At 41.2% G+C, this 26,324-nt stretch overlaps 2 protein-coding genes across 5 annotated transcripts; one reads left to right on the top strand and one right to left on the bottom strand.

Annotated features, from left to right (window-relative positions):
- Positions 1 to 1,634: 1,634 nt before the first annotated feature.
- mplkip (M-phase specific PLK1 interacting protein) lies at positions 1,635 to 3,188 on the bottom strand. The gene has a single exon (XM_072595884.1). The coding sequence runs from the start codon at positions 3,186 to 3,188 to the stop codon at positions 2,559 to 2,561; it is 630 nt and encodes a 209-aa protein (XP_072451985.1). The 3' UTR covers positions 1,635 to 2,558.
- Positions 3,189 to 3,403: 215 nt separating this feature from the next.
- Positions 3,404 to 25,676, top strand: c26h16orf46 (chromosome 26 C16orf46 homolog). Of its 4 annotated transcripts, none has more exons than XM_072595882.1 (4): positions 3,514 to 3,649; positions 8,102 to 8,352; positions 21,218 to 21,748; positions 23,730 to 25,676. In XM_072595882.1, the coding sequence occupies exons 2-4, from the start codon at positions 8,134 to 8,136 to the stop codon at positions 23,784 to 23,786; spliced, it is 807 nt and encodes a 268-aa protein (XP_072451983.1). In that variant the 5' UTR covers positions 3,514 to 3,649; positions 8,102 to 8,133; the 3' UTR covers positions 23,787 to 25,676. The 4 variants fall into 4 exon arrangements, with proteins under 4 accessions (XP_072451982.1, XP_072451983.1, XP_072451984.1 ...); XM_072595883.1 differs by having other exon boundaries at positions 22,717 to 25,676; XM_072595881.1 differs by lacking the exon at positions 3,514 to 3,649 and adding an exon at positions 3,404 to 3,449 and having other exon boundaries at positions 21,218 to 25,676.
- Positions 25,677 to 26,324: the final 648 nt, after the last annotated feature.

The following is a 26,324-nucleotide window of genomic DNA, read 5'->3' as shown; positions in this document are numbered from 1 at the left end:
AAAATTTGATTCAATAAAAATCTGGAATAACGTTAGCTTAATAATGACCACTGCAAATTGTTGTAAAAACTTAGCTGGTACACTAATACCCTTTTGGGAATGAAATTTACCATCCTTGTCTGGTCTACGTCTGATTCCCGACATGCTAAAATTCAAAAACAGAAACTTCCAGAAAAATTCAGGAGTGAAGAAGGGTCACTGGACCCAAAACACTGACTCTGCTTTCTCTCCACAGATGCTGCCAGATCTGAATTTCTCCAACAATTTCAGATTTCCAACATCTGCAGTTCTTTGTTGCACTAATGTGGTTGATTCTTAATTGCTCTCTGGGCAATTAGGATCAGCATTAAATGTTGACCTACAACACCTTCATCTCATAAATAATTGTTTCACAAAATTCAAACACATACCAGTCGAATTAAACATCCAGTCTCCCACAGTCACAGTTAAGACAACACGAAAACATGGGCAAGAACACAACACCAGTTAAAACATTAATGTTCAGCCTCTGTGGAGACAAATCCATTTTTTAAAAAAACTATACCCAGTGCAAACATCCACTAAATGCTGTAGATATTCAAGTTTAGGGGAGTTGTAAAAATATAAACATATCTGAATGTGACAGGAGTGCAATAAGACAGGAAACATGCAGTTATCATATTGTTTTTGTAATATTATCAAAATTCCTGCAAGTCATAGAGCTGTTTGATTAGGATAGCAATGCAGAGTATTACCATACAGCATTGGAAGGGCTAATGTAATTGTGCTGTAAGACTGAAATTTGAACCACATTAAAAGAGTGTACATCCCAAGTCACACGCATTACTGTGCGGAGACATTCTGGCACTGGAAAGACTGCCTGCATAATTTAAATAAGCTTTTATTTCTCTATACTTCATTATCCTCCAATGTACACAGAAGTGCTCTTCAATGTACATTTAAAATGTATTAAGGCAAAAAATGTACATATTCTGTCAGCTTATATCCTATTTAATGTTATAATGTAGCACTGGAAAAGCACAACAGGTCAGGTGGCATCCGAGAAGCAGGAAAATCGACGTTTCCGGCATAAGCCCTTCATCAGGAATCTTATGTCCGAAACATTGATTGTCCTGCTCCTAGAATGCTGCCTGACCTGCTGTGCTTTTCCAGCACCACACTCTCGACTCTGATCTCCAGCATCTGCTGTCCCCACTTTTTCCTCTTTAATATTATAATGAGCCACAAAAGATCAGAATCTGAAGTTTTATTCCATCATTTTCCACATGGTGCAGTGCAGGCACTATTTGCACAAATGCTCTGGTCCTGGGGGGTCAATGGTGTTTACGTTGCCACTATCACCCCCCAACCATGTCGGAAAATGCATATATGCAGACCAGGTGAACGAACCACTGGGCTTAGCTGCAGAACCCAATCTGCCAAAACTCAATGTCTAGTTTTATATAAGTATGACCACCTGAGCCAGGTAGCTACAACTTTCAGCACTTATGGAATGGAAGCACACTTGTTTCTTCAAGATCTAGGAAGATGATTGATAAAATGCTGACTGATTGTAAGTAGAATTAAAAGTATGCACTTTCACTCAAATGAGAACTTAAGAAAACAATAAGCGGCCCTTTTCTATAATCTCAAGATTTTTTTAAAAATCAGGAAATTTTTATTTTTATGATAAATACCAAGGCAAGAAACAATTGGAAGCCATCAGCCACTGAGAAATCTGTCTTTCCATCCACCCTACAATAAAAATCTCTTATATACTGGTAGGTTTGTATGCTAACAGTAATTACAGAACAATCCATTAAACTCCCACAATGCCCACAACTTAAGTTTGCAAATTGAATTCACATTTCCTCAAATTGTTCTTCTTGACTCATCTGAAAAAAATTGAAATCAAAAACTGAAAACTGTACACTTTTACTGCACGTAACCCAAGAATTGCCATGACATTATTGAACCAGACCTGAATCATTTTCATTTATCCTAACATTCACACGCATATATGCTAGAAACATGGATTATACAAAATTAAACATTGGCATTTCAATCAATTAAAAAAGTTGACAAAAATTTTAAAAATGACCAATTCAATGGCTTACAGTAAAAATCAGATCACATGCTGTCTAACCTGTTCATTAATGCATAGGAGTAGTGGACACCTGTAAAACAATTAGTCATTGTTTACTAGCTGGTGATTTTAAAGAACATTTCAACAGTTCTTCTGAGCAGGCACTTCCCAATTCTGAAATAGTTAATACTCTCCGGGTAACATCCAACGAGACCCTGGCGTTGCCAAAAAAGGAAGAAAAAAAGGTGCCTGGGTAAAAAAATAGGACTTATTTTTTAAAAAGTTGATTCTGCAAAAAAATTGTAATCAAAATCCTGTTTTGTTTAAAAAAAAGTCTGTGGAATGCAATGCTAGAGGGAACCAGAATAGCTCTCGATCCATGTTGGCCGGTTGAGGGAGTTACTCTACCTTTGGTAGATACACACAGACATATACTCACACACACACACACGTGAGAAAAGGATGGTTAATGCAAGAGTCTTTTTTTTTGCTGCTAAGAGAAATATCTCCGTCCTTTGCCAGAGCTGGGGGTCTGCAGGTTGCTGTACTGCTGGTGAATGTCAGAGACAAGGACTGGCTCCAGGTCAGCCCAGGGGTCCTGCAGCATAGAGGCTTTGTAGTACTGTTCCACCGGCGCCGGGGACCTGCCCCCGCCGCCGCTGAACGGGGTGGACGTCCTGGGCGAAGCCTGGTATTTGCGATGGTGCGGGCTGGGGGAGTGTGTCTGAGGCCCCGGAGACAGTGTGTGCTGCTGCGGATGGTGAAGGTAAGGGGGAGAGGAGTATCGGCCCCGGTGCCTGGGGCTGCTGCTTCCGCCGCTGAAACCCTGCTGCTGCTGCTGTCCGGGAGACGGGCTCTGGTAACGGTGTTGGAAAGACCCCGAGCCCGGGCCTTGCTGCTGCTGCTGCTGCGGCGATTTGTTATAAACCCCACGAGGGGGCTGCCAGCCACCGTAGGGCGGGGTGGCCGAGCTGCCCCAGGAGTACATGCTGCTGCCTCCGCCGCCTCCTCCGGACTGTCCCGTCCCGGGGAACGGGCCCACACCCGAGCCCGGGCCTGGGCCTGGGCCTGGCGGCGGGCTGCGGAACCCGGCCCGGGACGGTCGGAAATTCGGCCTGAACATTTCCCTCGGAGGGAGGGGAAGACTGCCGTCCCGCGTGTGTGTGTGTTTTTGTTTTTCTTTCCCTCCCGCGGCGCCTCCCCTGCAGGTACGGCTTCACTCCACGCCCGAGGCTGAGGCCTACTCCGCCTGGAACCTTCTCGAATCGTGCGCCACCGGCCGATCCCCCGCCGTCACTTCCGGCCGCTCCGAGGGAACGGGCGGCTTCGCGTGTCGTCACGTCCGGTCCGCGTCACAGCGGCTGGCCGCACAGTGGCTGCCATGGTAACCACTCTCATCCAGCTCCTTCATGGTCTCTTCAATCCTCTCTCTCTGTAACCCACGCTCACCCCCCCTCACCCCCCCAGGCTTGAGGGAGAGCACACAATGAGCTCGCTGCCAGCCTCAGCACAACCTCTTGTTTGCGAATCAATGATCATTCATCACTTGAAGCATGTGGGTGGAACAATACATGAACTGAACAGGCAAGTCAGGCTCACTGTTAGTGTGGTGGGGCATGGAGTTAACAGGGCTCTTACCCTTCCTTATCACGTCGATTACAATCCCTCCCCCCCAACAGTTCTCAAGAAGGGGGTCAACTTTGACTTCCCTCCCACAGGTACTGTCAGACCCACTGAGTTTCTCCAGCAACTTATGCTTTTGGCCCACAAGGTTCTGTCAGGTTGTAACACTTTTACTCAGTCATAGTCCCTGACATCATCTGTCTTCCCTGGCTCATTATCAGCAAAAAGGTAAAAACAAAATAATGCGGGGTGGCCGAGCTGCCCCAGGAGTACATGCTGGCTCCTTCTCCTCCTGACTGTCCTGTCCCGGGGAATAGACCCAGGCCCGTTCATAGGATTATAGAATCCCAACAGTGTGGAAACAGGCCCTTTGGCCTAACAAGTCCACACACACCCTCCGAAGAGTAACTAACCCAGACCCATTCCCCTACCCTATTATCCTATATTTACGCCTGACTAATGGACGTAACCTACACATCCCTGAACACCATAGCCAATTTAGTGTGGCCAATTCACCCAACCTGCACATCTTTGGATTGTGGGAGGAAAGGAGAAAGTGAGGACTGCAGATGCTGGAGATCAGAGTCGAAGAGTGTGGAGCTGGAAAAGCACAGCTGGTCAGGCAGCATCCGAGGTGCAGGAGAATTGACGTTTCAAGCGTAAGCCATTCATCCGGAATGAGGCTTGTGGCCCAAGGGGGCTGAGAGATAAATGGGAGAGGGTGAGACTGAGGAAAAGGTAGCTAGGAATGCAATAGGTAGATGAAGGTAGGGGTGAAGGTGATATGTCGGAGAGGAGGGTGGAGTGAATAGGTGGGAAGGAAAAGGGACAGGTTGGACAGTGTGAGTTGGAAGGTTGGATCTAGGATATGGTGGGGGAGATGGGAACTGAGGAAACTGGTGAAATCTACATTGATCCCATGTGGTTGGAGGATCACAAGGCAGAAGATGAGGCATTCTTCCTCCAGAGTTTGGCGGTGGAGGAGGCTGACAACTTGTATGTACTTAGCAGAGTGGGAGGGGGAGTTAAAGTATTCAACCACAGGACGGTAGGGTTGGTTAGTGCACGTGTCCCAAAGATGTTCTCTGAAACGTTCCACAAGTTGGTGTTCTGTCTCCCCAATGTAGAGGAGACCACTTAGCAACGGACACAGTAGATGATGTGTATGGAAGTACAGGTAAATCTCTGTTGGATGTGGAAGGATCCTTTGGGGTCTTGGACGGAGGTAAGGCAGGAGTTTTGGGCGTAGGTTTTGCACTTCTTGTGGTGGCAGTGGAAGGTGCTGCAAATGGAGGTTGGGTTGGTGGAGGGCATGGACCTAACAAAGGAGTCATGGAGGAAGCCCACGCAGATACAAGGAGAATATGCAAACTTCATATAGACAATCGCCCAAGGCTGGAATCGCACCCAGGTCCCTGGCGCTGTGAGGCAGTAGTGTTCACTACTGAGCCACTTTAATAGGGCTATTGTGTAAAACATGTGAATAAAGGTTGGTGTTGGCATTTAGCATAAGTTAATGAGTGGTTGAAAGTAAAGCAGAAATCACAAAGTGGTGGATTATGCCTTTGTGTAATAGAATGAATGTAGGAACAAAATTCAGGAGGGATTCAAACAGAGCTACCAGCTGATTGGATGGCATCTTCCATTATGGAGTCTAAGTATGGCAACAGTCGCGTTAAAGATCATCACTTCCCCTTGGGGTCAACATGAGCTTTCTTGCAAAATCACAGAATGTTGATGGCGAATCCTACCGGATGGGTGGGACACTACTTTGAATGTGGAAAGGTGTTCCAACGGTCATCTGGCAACCCTCAACTCAGTACAAGCCCCTGGAATGTCTCAGACTGAATAGAAACTGTCCTCAAAGTTCAGTGTTGCCTCATTACAGGGCCTTCTTCAAGCCTTCCTGGCAAGAGGTGTGATCCTTTTCCCAGGATTGGTTCTGCCATTATACCTGGGTGGCCTGTACTTATCCGAACACCCAGATGGGCTGCGGGCTCGTGTTCCAGCAGGTTCTGGGCAGGTGCAACAGCTTGAGTCTTACCAGATCATGGGGCTATTCTCAAAAGAGACAGATGACTGCTTTACTCTTTTCAGCAAACATTCCACCATACTTTCCTTGCATCCTTAATTTTCCTTGAACTAAGAGCCTTCCTAAAATCAAACACATTTCTGTTGTTCTGGAATCCTAAAGGGTGTTAATGAACCAGGTAGCTTTTATTACATCAATGGTTTCAATTCCAGAACTTATTCATTGAATTTAAATCCCAAAAATTGAAGTGTGGGATGTGAACTCATTAGGTTAGTTACGTGCATCTTGTAAATGATACATACTGCTGTCACTGTGCATTGGTGATGAAAGGCATAAATGTTGAAAATAGGGTATATATCAAGTAGGCTACTTTGTCCTGGATGGTGTCAAGCTTCTTGTGTGTTGGTGGAGCTGTATCCATTAAGGCGTGTGGAGTTATTACATTGTATTCCTGACACGTGCCTTGTAAGTGGTGGTCAAGCATTGAAGGGACAGCAGATGAGCTACTCGCTGCAGAATTCCTAGCCTCAGACATGCTGTTGTAGCCATGGTATTTAAAGCACTGATCGAGTTCAGTTTCTGCTCAGTCATAACCCCCAGGTTGATACTTGGGACAATTCAATAATGGTAATGCCATTAAAAGTCATGAGGAGATGACCTGCTCAAATTACACTGCCCTTTCAAGCTCCTTCCTCATCTCTAAATTTCTTCTCAGTTTAGTATCGATCTTCCTTTAAAACTCCTTGTTAGATCTCTCTAATCAGATATTGTCTCAACAAATGGCCATACTCCATATCACTGGTGATGATGCCTGTATCTGTATTTGTGATGTAGCATCCTTCCTCTGTCTGCTCCTTTAACATGGTCCACTATACCTTCAATGACTTATATCCACTTACCTTAATGTGATTGGTAGAATAACTTAACTGATGGTTCAGGAAGCCAGTAGACACAATAGACAGTTATTTTTAATTGTTCTCTTATTTCCATCCTCTTTCTTGCTCATATGTAGAGAGAACTAGATAGATCTTGATCTTTAGGATCATAGTAACAGGAGTAGGCCATTCAGCTTGTCAATCATGGCTGATCAATCACTGCTATGCCTTTAACCCACTCCATTCTCAAAATCCTACACAATTATTGGTAGTCAGAAACCTGTCAGTTTCACAGCTTGCTGTGGGGAGAACTCCAGAAGTGCACATTCCTCTGAGTAAAGATGTCTCCTCTCATCTCAGATCTAAGAGTCATCCCCTTAATTTTAAATTGTGCCCCCAGTTCTAGATTACTCAATTAGAAGAAACATCTTACCTGCATGTACCCTGTTTCACACTTTTAAATATTTTGTAGACTTAATGGGATCACCTCTCATTCTTCAAAACTCTAGAGAAACAGATCCAGTTTGCTTAATCTTTCTTCATTGGACAGTCTTGCCATCTCAGCAACGAGTATGGTGAATCTTTGTTGCAGTCCCTCAATGGCAATAACATTTTTCCTCAGAAAAGGACACCAAAACAATACATAATTTCAGGTACAGGTTAATGAAGTTCCTGTACAATTGAAGCAAGACTTCACTACTCCTGTACTTAAATTCTCTTGCAATAAAGTCTAGATTAGAGTGGTGCTGGAAAAGCACAGCAGGTCAGGCAGCATCCGAGGAGCAGGAAAATCGACGTTTTGGGCAAAAGTCCTTCATTAGGCCTGACCTGCTGTGCTTTTCCAGCACCACTCTAATCTAGACTCTGATCTCCAGCATCTGCGGTCCTCACTTTCGCCTCTTGCAATAAAGTCTCACATTCCATTAGCCTTCCGAACAACTTGCTGCACCTCCATGTTAGTCTCAATGACTTATCAACAAGGACACCTAGGTTCCTTTTTATGCCGATACTGTCCAACATCTTTACATTTAAGAAATATTCAGCATACATTCTTCTTACCAAAATGGATAATGTCACTTCTTTTCTCATCCAGTAATTGTTATACAAATCTATCAACAGATATGCTGTGGCAGTACCAATGCTAAGTCAAATGATATATTGTTATATCTAGACAACGTGATATAGGATGTCATGCATAATGTATTATTTGGCCAGGCAGAACTTACAAAGAGTATATTTGTATCTATTTGGTTTTGAAACCATATTGCCTCTTTGATGGATATGGGACAACTTTGTGGTTTACATCATACTATTCTATATGATTGCAACTCAAAGGTTTGCCACTTTTTGAGAAGGCATCTTCTTTTAAACGGAACAAACAATATCAATTATATGTGAAATAATGTCATTAAATAGTAAGTACAATGTCTTATTTAATATTTAATGATTTTGCTTTAACTTGAATGAAGTAAGACGATTAACTGCATGCTTCACTTCATTTGGCAGGTAAATAACCTGACAGAAACCTTACTTGGAAAATGGAATCTCAGGATGAAGACATGATCGAGTGTGAAAAAATAACATTTTCCGATGCTCTCCATAGAGACAATAAAGTGGCAAGTCCTACCCATTTTATGCATTCCTGGGAGTCTGAAAGGAAACTCATAGATGTTCTCATCAGACTTAGTGAGGAAACTTATGATGACGACCAAAAGCAAATGGATCAGACCATTGTTAGCAATGGATGGGATGATGCAGTAAGTGGTTAAACCTTTTATTTCAGCATTTTCTGTTAAATTTGTTTAGGTAGATTATATTTTCACTGTGAAAGTGCTAACATTAGTCTTGATTTCCTTTGATATACCATTTTTAATTTTTATGGGACATTGTACATGAATATGAGATCGAGTAGGTTGGGCCTATATATTTCAGAGTTTTAGAGCATGGTGCAATGTACACTTATATACTGCACTTATTTTGTATTCCTGAATTTTGAACAAATGGCACGTGAATTTTCAGTGTGCATGAAAGGGTTTTTGTGATTATTTTAGAAATTTCTTTAGCTATGATGATTTCTTTTAAAATAGGAGTCTGAGGGAGATTGTCATGGAAGGCTATTGGTAATTTGTTCATATTAGGAGAGTTTACTGATGAACAAAGGTAACAGTGTAGTATATTAAACTTTCAGATCAAAAATTCTGCAATTTTCTTTGGAGATAGGGGAAACACCCATAGCTCAGTTTTCAAAACAAAAATTCTTTAGTTTCAGTTTGGGGCAATTTGCTCACATCTTGGCTGAAGCTGGATGTGTAAAACAGTCACTTTTGAAAAAGGGAGGGACTTTCAGAACTGTTAAGAAAGACTTTACTCAGTATAAGGAGTTAATTTTGAATGTTATAGACCAGAGGTTTTTGTTTAAAACCCTGAGAGGCAATTTGAAGCTGAGGAAGTCTAATTCAGTTATATGGAGGCTCCAGGAAAAAGCTATTAGATTTTTAAGATGGGGAATTAAAGCCACCTTTAGATATGAAAGAGGGGGAAATTCTTCCTGAAATTAAAAACAAAGTGCTGGAGTAACTCAGCAGGTCTGGCAGTATCTGTGGAGAGAGAAACCCAGTTAACGTTCTGGGTCCTAAGACTCTTTTTCAGAACTCTAGTGCAGGTACAGTAAAAGAGTGTGTTTGGGATTAACAGGATGGTATTTCATCATGTGTTTGGAAATCTTTAAATTTGTGTTATGTGTAACTGGTTTGGTTTATTCAGTTTTATTTATTCTTGCATAATAAAATTCTTTTGTTTTTAAAGGCAAACCTGTGAAATTGCAAACCTGTGTTTCAGTGAATGACCATCTCATTAAAACCAAACAATCTGTCAATTCAGATTTCAGTCTGGGATCTGAATGGTCCAGTAGTAACATCTGCTGGAATCAAAATGGAAAGATAGTATGCAATTTCATTCAGAAATGTTAAATTCTTTTGATAAGATAGATGCAAAGTAACAATTTCGCCTGACTGGAACTTCTAGCATTTTGTCAAGATAAGGGGCCAATCATGTAGGACTGAGACAAGGAAAAATTGTGAATGTTTGGGATACTTTATCAGAGGAGTTGGTGGATACTCAGTCCATCTGTATATCCGAGGATAGGATCAATCAATTCTTGGGTATTGAAGGGAAAATGGAAATTGATGTGGAGGTTCAACCATATTGATCATATTGAATAGCATATAACCTCAATGGACCACATTGCCTACTGTTAGGTCTCATTACTTATTATTTTCTACTTACTTTATTAACTGATCTTGGACTGCTCTTCCACAGGCACTGGAAGTCTTTGGTCCCTTTAACTTTCAGTCCTTCAAACAATCAAATATAAATTATGGCTGGAAAAGACCAGATAATCATCAGTTGGATGCTGCCTGAACTGCTGTGCTCTTCCAGCACCACTAATCCAGTATTTGGTTTTCAGCATCTGCAATCATTGTTTTTACCCGGATAATCATCAGGCCTGTTGTAAATCAATCATTGTGTTGTAATAAGCTGTATAATGTAAACTGTAGTACATTTGAATTTCAATTAACTTTTGATAAACTCTGCTAGGTAAACATTGAAACATTGGCCACGTTGGTGGCAGAGATTAAACTTTATTCAGCCTAAGTAAAATTTGATAATTGCAGAATTCAGGTAGCTCCTGTTACAGATAAGTTATCAAATTCATTTCAAGCTCCCCATTCTCAGTATTACTAACTCAAAAGAAGGGGTAGGACATTTAAGACCACAGTGGAGAGGAATATCTTCACTCAGAGAAGCTGAATTAGTGGAACTCTACTCCAGAGGCTCAATCTTTGCATAGTTTCAAGTCTGAGATCGACAGATTTCAACCTATTAAAAACAAAGGGATACGGGGGATAGTACAAGCAAATGGCTTTGAAGTGGACGATCAACCACAATCTCATTAAATGATGGCGAGGGCTCAAAGGGTTAAATGGCTTACTCTTGCCTGTTTCTTACGTTCGTACATTCCAGTGCTGCTCAGTGAAAGCAAATCTATTTGGATTTCTGAAAAGCATTCGGAATAAGCATAAGACTATTTATAAGGATTGGAGGTAGTATATCAGCAAATAGATGACTGGTTAACGAAACAGAAGAAAGAGTTTGGGATCATGGTGTTAGGTTCTTTTCCCGAGGTTTCACACACGAGATGCAATTCTCACACGCCAACTTCTGCAAACAGTTAAAGTTTAATAAAGCTTGTACAAGCTAGGTGACCCCTCTGATACTCTTCGAGTTAGAAGACAGACCCCAAACAAAGAAAATACATCCCCTTTATACAGGTCAGTTGGAATGCTTACAGATCCTCTGGCCACTCTCCCATAGTCACATGCCACTCAAGACAAACCCCAGCCATTCCCTCACAGTCACGTTACCCCAGGTACAATGGTAGGATGAGATCATCCTCAGAGATGATGCAAATGTAAATGCCCTAATCCTGGGGAATCATTATGCAGATGATCTTCTGACTCAGTGATTCCCTGAGACAATGTAGGTTTGATGTACCTTGCTTCAGGGGATGGCTAGAAAGTATTTCTGAATGGAAGAGATTAAATGATAGTTATTTTGATAATAGTAGGGGGAGTACTAGCAAATGACTGTCTAAATGGAGTGGGAATCATTCGCATTCCTGCATAACTGTTGTCCCCACCCACTTCCAGAACAGTCAGTCAGTGCAGTTTAACTCTTTAATATTACATTAATATCCAGAGAGATGGTCCCATTTAATCTTTTAACATTACAATGGGAGCATTTTCAGAATAGCAATTTGTAATAGTAGAGTGCCACAGGAATCAGTTGTAAGGCCACAATCATTTAGAATATATATTAGTGAGTTGAATGATGGAAGTGAATACATAATTGTCAAGTTGCAGATTACACAAATACAGGTGGGAAGACAAATAGTGTGAATGACACAAGGGGGTAGGGCGGAGTCTGAAACTAGAGGGCATAGGTTTAAGGTCGAGGGGAAACATTGAAAAGGGACCTAACGGGTGACCTTTTAACAAAGAGGGTGGTGCGTGTATGGGATGAGCTGCCGGAAGAAATGGTGTAGGCTGGTACAATTACAACATTTAAAAGGCATCTGGATGGATATAAGAATACAAAGGGTTTAGAGGAATATTGGCCAAGTACTGGCAAATGAGACGAGACTAATTTATTTATGTGGTTGGCGCGGACGAATTGGACCAAAGAGTCTGTTTCCGTGCTGTGCAGCTTCATGACTCTATGACAGGTTACATGAATGGGCAAAAACGTGGCACGTGGAAAGACAAAGGATAGTGGGAAAGGGTTGATTTTTGGACTGGAGGCCTGTGACCAGCAGTGTGCCACAAGGATTGGTGCTGGGTCTACTGCTTTTAGTCATTTATATAAATGTTTTGAATGTGAATATAGGAGGCATGATTAGTAAGTTTGTAGACGACACTAAAATAGATGGTGCAGTGGATAGTGAAGAAGAGTACAATGGGACCAAATGGGCCAGTGGGCAGATGGAATTTAATTCAGATAAATGTGAGGTGTTGCTTTTTGATAAGGCAAACCCAGGCAGGACTTATATGGTTAGTAGTAGGGCTCTGGGACATGTTGCAGAACAAAGACAGGGTACAGGTGCATTGTTCCTTAAAAGTGGAGTCGCAAGTAGACAGGGTGGCGAATGGCTCCCTTCATTGGTCAGAACATTGAGTATAGGAATTGAGGCTGAATAGTCAGATATTCTTCCCTGGAGCGTCAAAGGCTGATGGATGACATTATAAAGGTTTAGAAGTTCATGAGGGACAATGGATAGGGTGAACAGCTAATGTTTTTTTACCTAGGATGGGGGCATCCAAATCTGGGCTTAAGGTGAGGGAGGAAAGATTTTAAAAGGGTCTGAAGGCTAATGTTTACATGCAGAGGGAGGTTCATGCATGGAATGAGGTGCCAGAGGAAGTGGTTGAGGTAGATACAGTTACAACATTCAAAAGGCGTTTGGATGGGTACATGAATAGGAAGAGTTCAGAAGGATATGGGCCAAATGCTGGCAAACGACACTAGGCCAGATTGGGATGCCTGGTCTGTGCAGACGAATTGGACTGAAGAGTCTGTTTCCATGCTTTGTGACTGTGACTCTACATTCAGCACAGCATCAGAGGAGCAGGAGAATTGCTGTTTCAGGCATCAACCTTTCTATATACAAAGAAGTTGTTTGCCTTTGTTGAAAAATTTAGGACCAGAGGCATAATCTCAGAGTAAGGGGCTGCCCATTTAAAATAAAGATGGATGATTATCTTTCTCTCAGACAATAGTTAACTGACAGAATTATTTACTGTTGGAGCCTGTTGGGTCATTGAGTACACTTAAGGATGAGAAGGATAGATGTTTCATCAGTAAGGGAATCAATTTATGGGTAAAAGGCAGGAAAGTAGAGTTGCTGATTTTCAGATCAGCCATGATCTCATTGAATGGCGGAGCACACTTGATGGTCCCAAATGATGGGTTTCTGCTGCTATGGCTTATTGTCCTCAATACTCCAGATGATGTCTAACCAAGGCACTGTCCAACAGAAGTACAATGTCCTTACTTTAGTGTTATTATTTCCATGTACCTGATTGTAAAGGTGCACCAGCTTTTAATGTATTACTGAAAGAAAGACATGCTGTTGAAGCTTTTCATCTTGAACTCATTAGGGTAGGTGCAAGAACACCAAATTTCAAAGCAAACAACAACTGACAGCATATTTTTCTCATGCCATGTAAATTATTCCCTTTGAAATTTTACATCTTACATTTGTCCTGACGAAAAGCTTCAAAAGCATTTTAATTTTTGCAGTGATATTCAAGTTCTGAATTTTCACTGTGATCTGTGAACATGAGCCAAAGCCACAATGGGAACACATCAAGATGGGAGGAATTAAAAGTGGTGTCTGTCAAAGTATTGACTTAAGTGCTTTGTAGTCACAAAGTGTAATAACTGAAGCAAATGGAGCTGGAGTCACTCAGCGTAATGAACAGATGATCAGGGAATTGTGAAAAATATGCCACTTTTTTAAAGGTATGGTTTAGCAGCAACAGCATTTTAAGTTCATTTTTCATACATAGTGTAATATTGGCACACATATACAGAAGTAGATTTTTAAGTATTACTCTCAGATCCCTCATGATGTTGCTCACAGCAAGTCAGATGTTATGCAAGATGTGCATGACACATTTACTGCAAAATGTATTATTGGGTACAAATGTTGATGTGCTTTCACTGTAAGCTGTTCACGTCATCAGGTGTAACAGCCAGACAAAAAAGAAACTCCAGTTGGCTGTTCAGGTCTAACCTGTTCCAAGCTAATGGAACAAAGAGCATTTTAAAAAGCTTGCTACTGTAAGTTGTAAAATTTGTCCATTTTTAACATACAACATTCTGGTGGAGGGGCCAGAGGGCTCAAGTTCACATGTAGCCTGTGTGGGAACATTATACATATTTTTGAAAACCTGGTTACAGTACAGAGGGGCAACCATTCAGCTCCCCATCAATGGAGTGTTCCTGCAAGAGAAACTCTGTTAGTCCCACTTCACTGTCCTTTACCCATTGCCCAGCAAAGTCTTTTCCTCTTCATTTGCTTATCCAATTCCCCATAATTGCAACATGTCCACAGCAAGAGTATAAACTGATACTTAATAAATTGCCTATGCTGCACTTAGCCAGTCAAGAGAGTCAGTCAGAAAAGGAACATAAATTTTACTGCAGTGACTGTCTCTCCAATTTCTCATAGTCATTCAACTGATGACAAAGCAGGACATAGGAACATGAACAGGCCTTTCAGCCCATTAAGCCTGTTTTGCCATTCAGTAAAATCACAGCTGCATAACCTTTTCTACGCTTGCTCAGTAAATGTCTACCAAAAAAAAATGTACTTCTGAATTTTTGTGAAACATTATGTTACATGATATGTATAAGAACAAAATCATGACATTTAATGTTGTCAAACAAATTTATATCATCTTATGAATATACAACATGGTTTTGACAGAGTAAGAGGGATTAGTTAGGAGCAAAGTGCAAGAGTACTTAGGATGAAAGCACAGTTTCAGTTCCATACTATAGCGTTAATGTTTCAAATGCAGTCAGTCTTAGGCAAGGTTTCTCTTGTAATGGCTACTGTGTGGCAGTACCATTCTACAATGCCACTTCACCATCAGCTTTGAAATGATTCATGTAAAAATGATATTACAAAAAAAATGTTCTGACTCCCAAGCGTTGTAAAATAGTGTGCAATGTGATCAACATCACAAGGCAGTGTTTTAACTTCACAGACAGTGCAATGGTAACTCAAAACTCAAGCTTTAATAAAAATGAAATAGCTCTCGTGATATTAAAATGCATATGTAAGTAGAATTCCTTTTGTTGCTCAACAGAATGTAATGCATGGGTCTACCACAGGCATACTTGTGATGCATATTTTGTAGAGATTTGGCTTAAGAACATAATTTTTAAACTTTATTCCCTCATTGAATTTGGGTGGTGTTGGATGGGCAAGCATGTGTTGCTCATCCCTCATTTCCTGTGAACTAAGCTTGTTGGTCATGTCAGAGAACAGTTATGAATCAGTTACTTTATAATGGATCTGGGATCACACAAAGGCAGTATGAACTAGATGGAATTTTGACACCAGGTGATAATTTGTGGTGGTTTTGTAGGTGATGAGGTTTGAACCCATATACCAAGAACAGAAGCCTGGTCCTCCAAATTACAAGCCCAGTGATATTCTCACTATGTGATAGTATTCACCTGTATTATAAATATTCCATTTATTAAAAAAAACCTCTATTTAACAAATATTGCAGAAAATATGTTGTTGTGGTCAGAGAAACTAGAGTCATAGAGATGCACAGCATGGAAACAGATCCTTTGGTCCAACTCGCCCATACTGACCGAATATCCTAAATTAATCTCATCCCATTACGAGCACTTGGCCTTCTAACCCTTCCTATTCATATACCCAACCAGATACCTTTTAAATGTTGTAACTATATCAGCCTCCACCACTTCCTCTGGCAGCTCATTCCACACACACACACCACTCTCTGCATGAATAAGTTGCCTCAGAGGTTCCTTTTAAAACCTTCCCCTCTCACCCTAAATCTATGCCCTCTAGCTCTGTACTCCTCCCATCCCAGGGAAAAGACCTTGTCTACTTACCTTATCCATGCAGCTCATTATTTTACAAACCTATGTAAGGTCACCACTTAGCTCCAGGGAAAACAGCCCCAGCCTATTCAGCCTCTCCGTATAGTTCAAACCCTCCAACCGCGGCAACATCCTAAATATTTTCTGAACAATTTCAAAGTTTCACAACATCCTTCCTGTCAGGAAGAGACCAGAATTGCACACAATATTCCAAAATTGGCCTAACCAATGTCCTGTACAGCCACAACATGACCTCCCAACTCCTAGACTCAATGCTCTAGCCAATAAAGTCCATATAGATCACATCTACCGCTCTACCCTCATCAATGCTCTTTGTTGTTACTTCAAAAAACTCAATCAGGTTTGTGAGACATGATTTCCCATGCACAAAGCCATGTTGACTATCCCTAATCAGTCCTTTCTTTTCCAAATACATGTACATCCTGTCCCTCAGGATTCCCTGCAACAACTTGCCCACCACTGAGGTCAGGCTCACCGGTCTATAGTTCCCTGGCTTGTCCTTACCACCTTTCTTAAACAGTGGCACCACATTTGCCAACCTCCAGTCTTCCAGCATCTCACCTATGACTATTGATGATACAAATATCTCAGTAAGAGGCCCAGCAAACACTTCTCTAGCTTCCCACAGAGTTCGAGGGTACACCTGATCAGGTCCTGGGGATTTATCCACTTTTACCCATTTCAAGACATCAAACACTTCCTCCTCTGTAATATGTACATTTTTCAAGATGTCACCATCTATTTCCCCACGTTCTAACTTCCATGTCCTTTTCCACAGTAAATAATGATGCAAAATACTCGTTTAGTATCTCCCCCATCTCCTGCGGCTCCACACAAAGGCCGCCTTGCTGATCTTTGAGGGGGCCCTATTCTCTCCCTAGTTACCCTTTTGTCCTTAATGTATTTGTAAAAACCCTTTGGATTCTCCTTAATTCTATTTGCCAAAGCTATTTCATGTCCTCTTTTTGCCCTCCTGATTTCTCTCAAGTGTACTCCTATTGCCTTTATACTCGAAGAGTTCACCCGATGTCTTCTGTCCAGATCTGACATCTGCTTCCTCTTCTTCTTGACAGAAACCTCATTTTCTCTAGCCATCCAGCATTCCGTACACCTATCAGCCTTGTCTTTTACCCTAACAGGAACATTGTTTCTGGCCTCTCATTATCTCATTTTTAAAGACTTCCCATTTTCCAGTTCCCTTGACCTGCAAACATCTGCCCTCCTCAAACAACATTTGAAAGTTCGTACTAATACCGTCCAATTTAGAACTTCAACTCTTAGATCCGGTCTATCCTTTTCCATTACTATTTTAAAACAAACAAAATTATGATTGCTGGCCCCAAAGTGCTCGCCCACTGACACCTCAGTCACTAGCCCTGCCTTATTTCCCAACAGTAGGTCAAGCTTTGCACCTTCTCTGGTAGGTACATCCACATACTGAATCTGAAAATTTTCTTGTACATGCTTAAATTCCTCTCCATCTAATCCCTTAACACTATGGCAGTCCCAATCTATGTTTGGAAATTAAAATCATTGGACCAGCCTCAGACTAATCTCTTTCCTCATTATCTCCTTGGGTCCCACTTCCCACCTTATGAGTTAAATCCTCCCGAGCAGCTCCAGAAAATCTCCCTGCCAGTATAGGCGCAATCCAACCTTATACCGGTCACTTCTACCACAGAAAAGATTTCAATAATCCAAAAATGTGAACCCTTCTCCCCTGCATCAGCTCCTCAGTCACACATTCATCTGCTCTATCCTCCTATTCCAACCTCACTACGTCGTAGGATGGGGAGTAATCCAGATATTACTACCCTCCAGGACATCCTTTTTAAATTCCTTCCTATATTCTCCCTTCAAAATCTCTTCCCTTCCTATGTCATTAGTTCCAACGTGTACAACCACCTCCTGCTGGTCCCTGTCCCCTTTGAGAATATTCTACACTCTGTCCAAGATATCCTCGATCCTGGCACCAGGGAGGTAAGACACCATTCTGATTTCTAGACTAATCCTATTTACCTGCACTTGATCCATAATTTACAGTGCATTTGCATTTTAAGGGTTCACTGCCATTGGTACAAAGAAAGTCAGAAATATTGGCATTTATAGCTTGTGTCAAATATTTCAATTTTACATAAAAACAGAAAATTGGAGCAGGAATAGGCCATTCAGTTCCCCAAGTGTGCTTCACCATCTTTTTTAAAATTCACTCGGGGATGTAGGCAACTGTGGCCATGCCTGCAGTTTTTGTCCATCCCTAATTGCCCAGGGTACAGTCAAGAGTTAACCACATTGCTGTGGGACTCACATGTGGACCACTTAAACCTATGCCACCAAGGACCTTTTCACATCTGGCAGATTTTCCTGCACATCCAAACACCTCACCTTCTGTGTTCATTTCTCTCAATGTGTTCTCCTCTACAGTGGGGAGGCAGGATGCCAACTCGCAGAATGTTTCAGGGAACATCTCTAGGACACATGCGCCAAACAACCCCACTGCCCTGTGACCGACCACTTCAACACTCCCTCCCACTCTGCCAAGGACAAACAAGTTCTGAGACTCCTCCACTGCCAAATCCTAGCTACCTGACGACTGGAGGAAGAACATCTCTTCTGGCTTAGCACCCCACTCTTGAACTGTCCAATCTGTCCATCTTCCTTCCCACCTATCCACTCTATCCTCCCCTCCGATCTATCACCATCACCCCAATCTGCATCCAGCTATCACCTTCCCAACTACCTTCTCTTCACCCTCACCCTCCTATTTAACTCTCAGCCCCCTTTCCCCATTCATGATGAAGGCCTTATGCCCAAAATGTCAATTCTCCTGCTCCTCGGATGCTATCTGACCTTCTGTGTTTTTCCAGCACCAGAGTTTTCAAGTTAAACCTATGCCCTCTAGGCTTTGCTTTTCACCTATGCTCTTCATTATTTTATAGACTTGACCTCTCGGCCTCTGACACTCCAGGGAAAAAAGTCCTTCCCTGTCCTCTTAACTCAAACCCTCCATACTCAACAACATCCTTGTAAGTTTTTTTCTGTGGAGGAGAAAGTGAGGACTGCAGATGCTGGAGATCAGAGCTGAAAATGTGTTGCTGGAAAAGCGCAGCAGGTCAGGCAGCATCCAAGGAACAGGGGAATCGACGTTTCGGGCATCAGCCCTTCTTCAGGAAGGGCTGACACCCGAAACGTCGATTCTCCTGCTCCTTGGATGCTGCCTGACCTGCTGCGCTTTTCCAGCAAGTTTTTTTCCGTACCCTGTGTAAATTAACAACATCCTTCCTACAGTAGGATGATTCCCGATTTATAATTCTAGTCAAGAGTCTTTTGATGACTATGATACCATTGCTGATTGTCAGAATTCTGCCTCATTAATATCCTTCATCCTTACCTGGTCTGGCCTTCATGTGACTCCAAACTTAAAGCAATGTGGGTAAGGATGACAATTTCCTTCCCTAAAAGGACATTAGCAAACTGGATGGGTTTTTTGAACAGTCAGCAATAGTCATCATTAGTGCCTTAATTCCAGATTCTTTATTGAATTCATATTCCACCCTGGCAGGATTTGAACCCAGCTCCTTAGAACATTAGTTGAGTTTCTGGATTAATTATCTAGTGATAATACCACTAGGGCATTGCTTCCTCTCCGATCACAGAAGATCATCGAAATGTCCTTTTCTTTCCTCCAAATCCTTTGATCCCTTTAACCCTAAAAACTATTTCCTTCTATGCAATGTTTTGACTTCAACTGCTTTTTGTGGGAGAAACTTCCATAGGCTTCTCTGGATGAAGACATTTTTCCTCATCTCACTCCTAAATAGCCTACCCATGTTCTTGGATCATGAGACCTGGTTCTACACTCCTCAATCATCAGCAACATTCTTCTGCATTTACCGTCTCGTCCTGTTCGAAGTTTATAAGTTCCTAGGAGATACCCCCTTCCCTCATTTTTCTAAACTTCAGTGAGTATAGTCCTAACAGATAGAGTCTCTCTTCAAAATGCAAGTGCATCTTTAGCTGTAATGGCACAGTGAGTGTAAAATGTTTATATAATTTATTCCTTTTATTATTTTTTGATAATTACACAGGGTTGTTCATTTTTCTACAATTATTGGCTAAGAACTTGTATATCTGAATTACACGATAAATTAGGATTAATTTTAAAAATGCCCATTTTTACAGATAGCGGTCTGAGTAATTGTTTTAATGTCTTAAGGCTATTTTTCAAATGGACTTTTTATTGAAGCTTTATCCCATTAAACTTGCATTTTGCTTCTGCTGCATTTAAAGTTATTGGCAAAAGAACCAGGAGGAGAGATTAGCTTTTTCCCCACTTATGGTCTGAAATTAGCTATGTGAAGAGGAGGGAATGGCTTGGTGGTATTGTCACTAGATTATAAGTACAGAAACTCGGCTTATGTTCTGGGTTCGAATACTGCCATGGCAGATAGTAGAATTCATCATCGAGTCACAGTCTTACAGAACAATAACAGATGAGTCGAACTCGTCCATGCTGATCAGGTATCCGAAATGTAACTAGTCCCTTTTGTCTGCATTTGGCCCATATCCTCTAAACCTTTCCTTTCGTGTATCTGTCAAAATGTCTCTTAAAATGTTGTGATTGTACCTGCATCTACCACTTCCACTGACAGCTTATTCCATACACGCACCACCTCTGAAAAAGTTGCCTTTCAGGTCCCTTTTAAATCTTTCTCCTGAACTTAAACCTATGCCAGAAGTTTTGGACTCTCCCACCCTAGGAAAAAGACCTCAGCTACTTACCACATCTATCCCTTTCACAATTTTATAAACTTCTATAAAGGCCACTCCTCAGCCTCTGACCCTCCAATGGAAAAAAATCCTAGTTCAAAATCGATCAGTTTTGTTTTCACTCAATGCATTTTCCTGTTTATAAAGTCTAGCTGGCTCAGGCTAAGGATCAAGGCTAATGCCCTGGTATGTGACATTATTCTGTTAATTAGTTGTCCTTATTGGTAAGTACATGAATAGGAATGGTTTGGAGTACATGAGCCAGAAGCAGGTATGTGGGACTAGTTTAGTTTGGGATTATGTTCGGCACTGACAGGTTGGACCAAAGGGTGTGTTTCCATGCTGTATGGTAAACAGCATGGAATGTTGTATGACATTAAACACTTGATTAGATTAAAGTGGAAAAAAAATTAAGTTCTGTGGTTTAATCAGAATTTCGTTTCAGAAGTAAGTTGGTAAGTTTGACATCAATTTCATTACATAGCTGCTTGGAATAACGGTTAGACAACCAGACATTCTTGTCTATGATATGAAATGAAATGAAATATGAAGAATAATATTTTTCTGAAGGCCAGTCATTTATCACTTCAGTGTAATTTTAAAAAAGGTTTCCTTGTTTTATAGGTGCATGGCTGGAGAAGGGATAACACCTACTTCCTTCATAAGAAGTCAAAGAAATCAAGAAAGGACGACAGGAATGGAAGCCACTGTGTGTTCTGTGCAGAAATGGTGCCCATCCCAGAAAGGAAAGCCTTTCAAAATATTGAGCATTTTAGCCTTTCGTCCAAATCACCAAGCAGTACAATAGTGTCCAATTTCACAGAGAGAAATACCAACTCCTCTACAGAACGAACATCTCCTGTTTCACAAACCAAGTTGCAGCTGTACGGCTCCACAGTTTCAGAAAGTCAAACTACTAAACGGACTCCAGAACTTCAAGTCCAAGACACCAAGAAAGAGACTGAAGTTAACTCACCTCAGGAAATAGAGTGTGAAATTATCAATACAGAACCTGACCAGACACCAGCAACAAAGCATTTCAGTGTGCTGCCGCCTGTAAAAATGGCCAGTGGTGATGAAACGTTTGTCTCAGGTTTCAAAACAGGGAGAACATTTTGTTTGGGCGTACAAAATGGCAACCGAGCTCTACAAACTGTGAGTGTAGTGTCGAAGCACAATAACTATAAAGACAGTTTGTGCATTAGGGCCCATGCTTATAATATGGCAATGTTACAGGTCAGCAAAATCCCAAAGGCTGAAAATTCTGCTCCTGTGCGATTTACAAGGATTCCCTTCCTGAGCACCATGAATCATTGGTGCTGGCAGTATTCTTTGATGCAAGGCCACCAGAACCTGGCCATCAACGGTGTTCCAGCCTCCAAAATAATGGAGTGCCACAGCATTAGAGTACAACCCTCCAAAATAACAAAACACCACACAAAGAACTATAAGCAAGTCAACTTCAGTAAATCTACTTATAGTCACGGTACTCCAATTAATATACATCCAAACAGAATAAAACAAAGGAATGTTGCAGAAAGAGATATTCTCCCAGTGATTCCACAGCCAGGACCACCACCGTTATCTGGAACTACCATACCAATCTCCATACTATCACATAAATTTTTATAGTCTTATCAAGATTTCTCCTCTTTGCCTTCCCCAATACTAGGGCTAGTGGTTTTCAGGATTGATCAGAGTGCCTCTCCTGCTACCTTGGCTGAGATAAACTACCTCGGTACAGACCATTCTGCAGATGCCACACCCAGATTGGAAGGTTTATTGTGATGTCACAGGGAACGGAAGTAGCGATCTAGAACTAACAATGTTATAATAATTCATTATGGTGATTAGAAAACAAAGATGTATTTGGGATAGCTATATTCACTTAGTGATAAATGCTTCTATAACTTAAGTAAAACGAATCTAGTATGGCAGAACCTTACATAATGTTATACAAGTGCACCTACAGGTCTCAAATTATAATATCCAAAATGCATTGTTTCGTGTCACATGATTTAATTTTTGCTTCGGATGAGAACTGTAATAGCAAACAAAATACTTCAACTAACTACTTACCTGGTATAAGATTCAATAACCAAAATAATTTCCCTTTCACTAAGGGAATTGACCACCTTGGATAGAAGTTACACCACTTCTCCAAAGTTCCTGCTAAATTACAGCATGAAAGTTTATTTGTCCTCTGAAATGAAACCGCTCATCTTTCACTTCCCCTACAACATGCTGAATCATCCCTGGATAATTTAATTAAGCCTTCTGTACCTAAGATCACCCAGCTCCATCGTGTGTGTGTGAAGTGAGTATCCATCATATTAGTGCACAATCCTGTTCTCACCGTATACACTTCAAATAAATCACTGAATAGCAAGTCAAGAACAGAGACCCAGGATAATTATTTCATTTGGAGGCCAGGCCCTAGCCTATTCCATTACAGTTGACCTACATTGTTGTCTTATGGAGATGGGTGTCTGATGAGAACATGCACAACTAGTTTGGCTAAAATGATAAAAATCACTGTAGGCATTTTTGACTCCTGTATAAACTTATTGAGAAAGGAGATTTGTTTTAAAACAACACAATAGGCAAATTTTAAAAGGTATTAACCGAACATTGGAGCCCAACAGAACAGAGGAGTGACTGTTTTATTCATTCCTGGCCATGGCCAGCATTTATTGCCCATCTAATTACCCACAGGGTAGTTAAAAACCAACATGTTGCTATAGGCCTGGAGTAACATGTAGACTAGATAAGTACAGATTTCCTTCCCCATGTTGCATGAACCAGAAGGGTTTATAACAATCGACAACAGCTTAATGGTTATCTTTGAACCCCGGTTCCCAGAACATTACCTGGGTGTCTCGATATATAGTCTAGCAATACCACCACTCAGCAGGTGCCTCTTCTGGCTTGCAATGTGAGGCTGGCTGACTTGTAACTTGAGAATTTCTATCCTCTTTTTAGAACTACTGTTGAGTTATCTGAAGTCAACACATACCAGCAGATTTTTTGCATACAACACATCTAAAACATACGAAGAAAATAATCAAGTCCTGTAGCAGTACATTGTCACAGCTGTTGATATAAACAATAACCACACTTGTTCTCTTCTAGAAAGATCATTCACCTTTGGATAAAAAACATGGAACACAGAACCATGGAATATTCAACATGAAACATTGGACTAAATTGAAAGAGTCAAAAGCAAGAAACTTACCCCTGGATGTTTTCTACGAGTCTTATTTTTCATAGTTATAAAATAATTATTTATTGTTCAATTTCTATTTCACTAACAGCCACTCATCAGCCCTTGTACATAAATTCGTTGCAAAATAAGAAACTATAGGGACTCCCTCTTGTATGGATAGGCATCTCTTTGTACTAATAAAAGAGTTTAAGACGACATACAACATCGCAACTCACAACTGGCACCCTACCATGTTGGATTGAGTCAGAGCAACATTTTATTTTTGAAGATTCCTTTCTTGAAGCTTGTTGTGAGAATTTGAAAGTTGAAGCAACACTTGCGCTTCGGCGGGGCGGTGTGGACTTGTTGGGCCGAAGGGCCTGTTACCACACTGAAAGTAATCTAATCTAAAAGTTGAAAGGATGAAATGGGCAGTGTATATGGGGATGGGGTGGAGTGAGAAAGTATAGTCCAAGTCAGGCACTCCTGGAAGATGTGGTTTTACATTAAAAGTTATGCACTTGGTTAATTAAGCATTTATAAAAAGTGTCAACTTATTTCAGAGAAAACCTCTCATTTGCCTCTAAGTTTTACCAGCAGTCACAATCCCATATACAATTCTCTGACAAGCATTTCAGGACCTCCAGACCCCACACTGCACCCTATTCAAAGATACATTATATTGATCCCACTCTTCCTCTGTTAGCTGACGTTCTAACTTGAGGGATCCAGAATACACAGGGGAGTGGTGAATTGTTATGAAAGCTTTGGCAAGATTCCATTTGATACAGTGTATTTAGTTCTGGACACTACATCAGGAGGGATATATCAGCCTTGAAGGTTGAAAATCCAGCTATTCTTGAGCTAAGTGGGTTTTAATTTGAGGGTAAGTTGAATAAACCAGGCTTGTATCCCCATTCTAGATGCAGATGAAGGGGTGTTTTAAAAGAGTTGTGTATAAGGATTGACAGGGTAGACAGCAAAACTGTTTTCTCAAGTAGGAGGGTCCAGAACAAAATAATTTGTTATCCTCAAAAAAAGAGTACACTACTAATGAGAAACTCCTGCCTGATACAGAAGATATTAGATGAAAAGAGAATTTTTCCAAGAATGATAAGCCTGTAGACTGGGCAAGTTTTAGTACTGGCCAGAAACTATGTTGAGGTAAAAAAAAAAAAAACAATCTCTAGTGTGGAAACAGGCCATTCGCCCCATTGAGTCCACACTGACCCTGCAAAGAACCATCCCACCCAGACCCATCCCTGTAACCCTGCATTCCCCAACGCTAATTCAATAGCCTCCACATACCTGGACACTGGGGTTCCAAATTAGGGATTGGAAGTCCTTATCTCTGAAGGAGGGAGGAATTGCATTCATGTAATACTTTGCATGATCAAACATCTTGATGCACTTTACATGCAATGAAGTTTCTTAAAAATTAGTGATATGAAATATTGGTGTCAAGGCCATCATACATTGCCAACTGCCCTATGTGCAATCAACAAGATGCCTGTGAATCTGGAGTAATATGTAAGCCAGGCTAGCATGGTAGCTTCCTTCCCCCATAGGTTTTTCCTGACAATCAAAACTAATTCATGGTCACCATTAGACTTTTAATTCCTGATTTTAAATCGAATTCAAATTTCACTATGTGGTACTGTCCCCAAAACAGTACCTGGGTCTCTGAAGTAATAAGAAGGTAAAGTCACTGCTGTCCTGGAGGACCATGGGGCTCTCTCCTTAGAAAGACACTGAAGGTCACAGTGTCTCAGGTGAGGGTCAAGGTTAAGAAAGTGTGCCCTTCACATTGAACGGACATCCTGCGCTATCGGAATCAGTTTGCATTACAAAACAGCTGTCCATCGAAAGCTAACTAACCGCCAGTTAATAGTTGAGTGATAATATCACTTTTCAAATTAAAACAAAGGTAAAGTTGCCATACTCTTTACCAAACTATACGGCTGCTGTCACGTTACAGAGAGATGGCTCGTGATGGTTTAACCAGAGACTCTTCACGCCTAAGGCGAGGGGAAGGGTCGAGGTTGAGAAACTGCTGAGGTTGAGAAACTGCTGAGGTAATGGACCCGAAGGGAGTAGTCATTGTTACAATGCAGAAAGCTTGGCAGGTGATTTGCACATAGCAAGCTCCTGCAAACAGCAGTATGATAATAACCAATTGATTTGTGATGTTGATTGAGGAATAAAGTAGTTCGAAAATTAAAAGATTTTGAAAATTTATAGTTACATTTCTTTAAACATATTTGCCTATCCATGCAATTAGATTTCCAAAGCCATTTCAAATAAAAAAAATTCTAATTTTTCAACACATTGTGGAAAAACTCAGGTGCCTCAAATTATTTGCAATTGACCTTGTTAAAAATCACACCAGATTATAGCCCAACAGGTTTATTTGGAAGCACTAGCTTTTGAGGTGCTGCGTGCTTATCAGGTGGTTGTCAACTACTTAGATCTCAAAAGCTAGTGTTTCCAAATAAACCTGTTGGATTATGACCCTGGTGTTGTGTG

This window comes from Chiloscyllium punctatum, chromosome 26, assembly GCF_047496795.1.
Source record: "Chiloscyllium punctatum isolate Juve2018m chromosome 26, sChiPun1.3, whole genome shotgun sequence".
NCBI classification, from domain to species: Eukaryota; Metazoa; Chordata; class Chondrichthyes; order Orectolobiformes; family Hemiscylliidae; genus Chiloscyllium; species Chiloscyllium punctatum.
Note: the sequence above shows the minus strand (reverse complement) of the source record. Positions and strands in the feature narration are given on the sequence as shown.

Coding starts and splice junctions, on each gene's coding strand:
- mplkip (XM_072595884.1), bottom strand. CDS start 3,188: ATGTTCAGGCCGAATTTCCGACCGTCCCGGGCCGGGTTCCGCAGCCCG.
- c26h16orf46 (XM_072595881.1), top strand. CDS start 8,134: ATGGAATCTCAGGATGAAGACATGATCGAGTGTGAAAAAATAACATTT. Junction 8,353..21,217: donor GCAATGGATGGGATGATGCA/GTAAGTGGTTAA, acceptor CTTGTTTTATAG/GTGCATGGCTGGAGAAGGGA.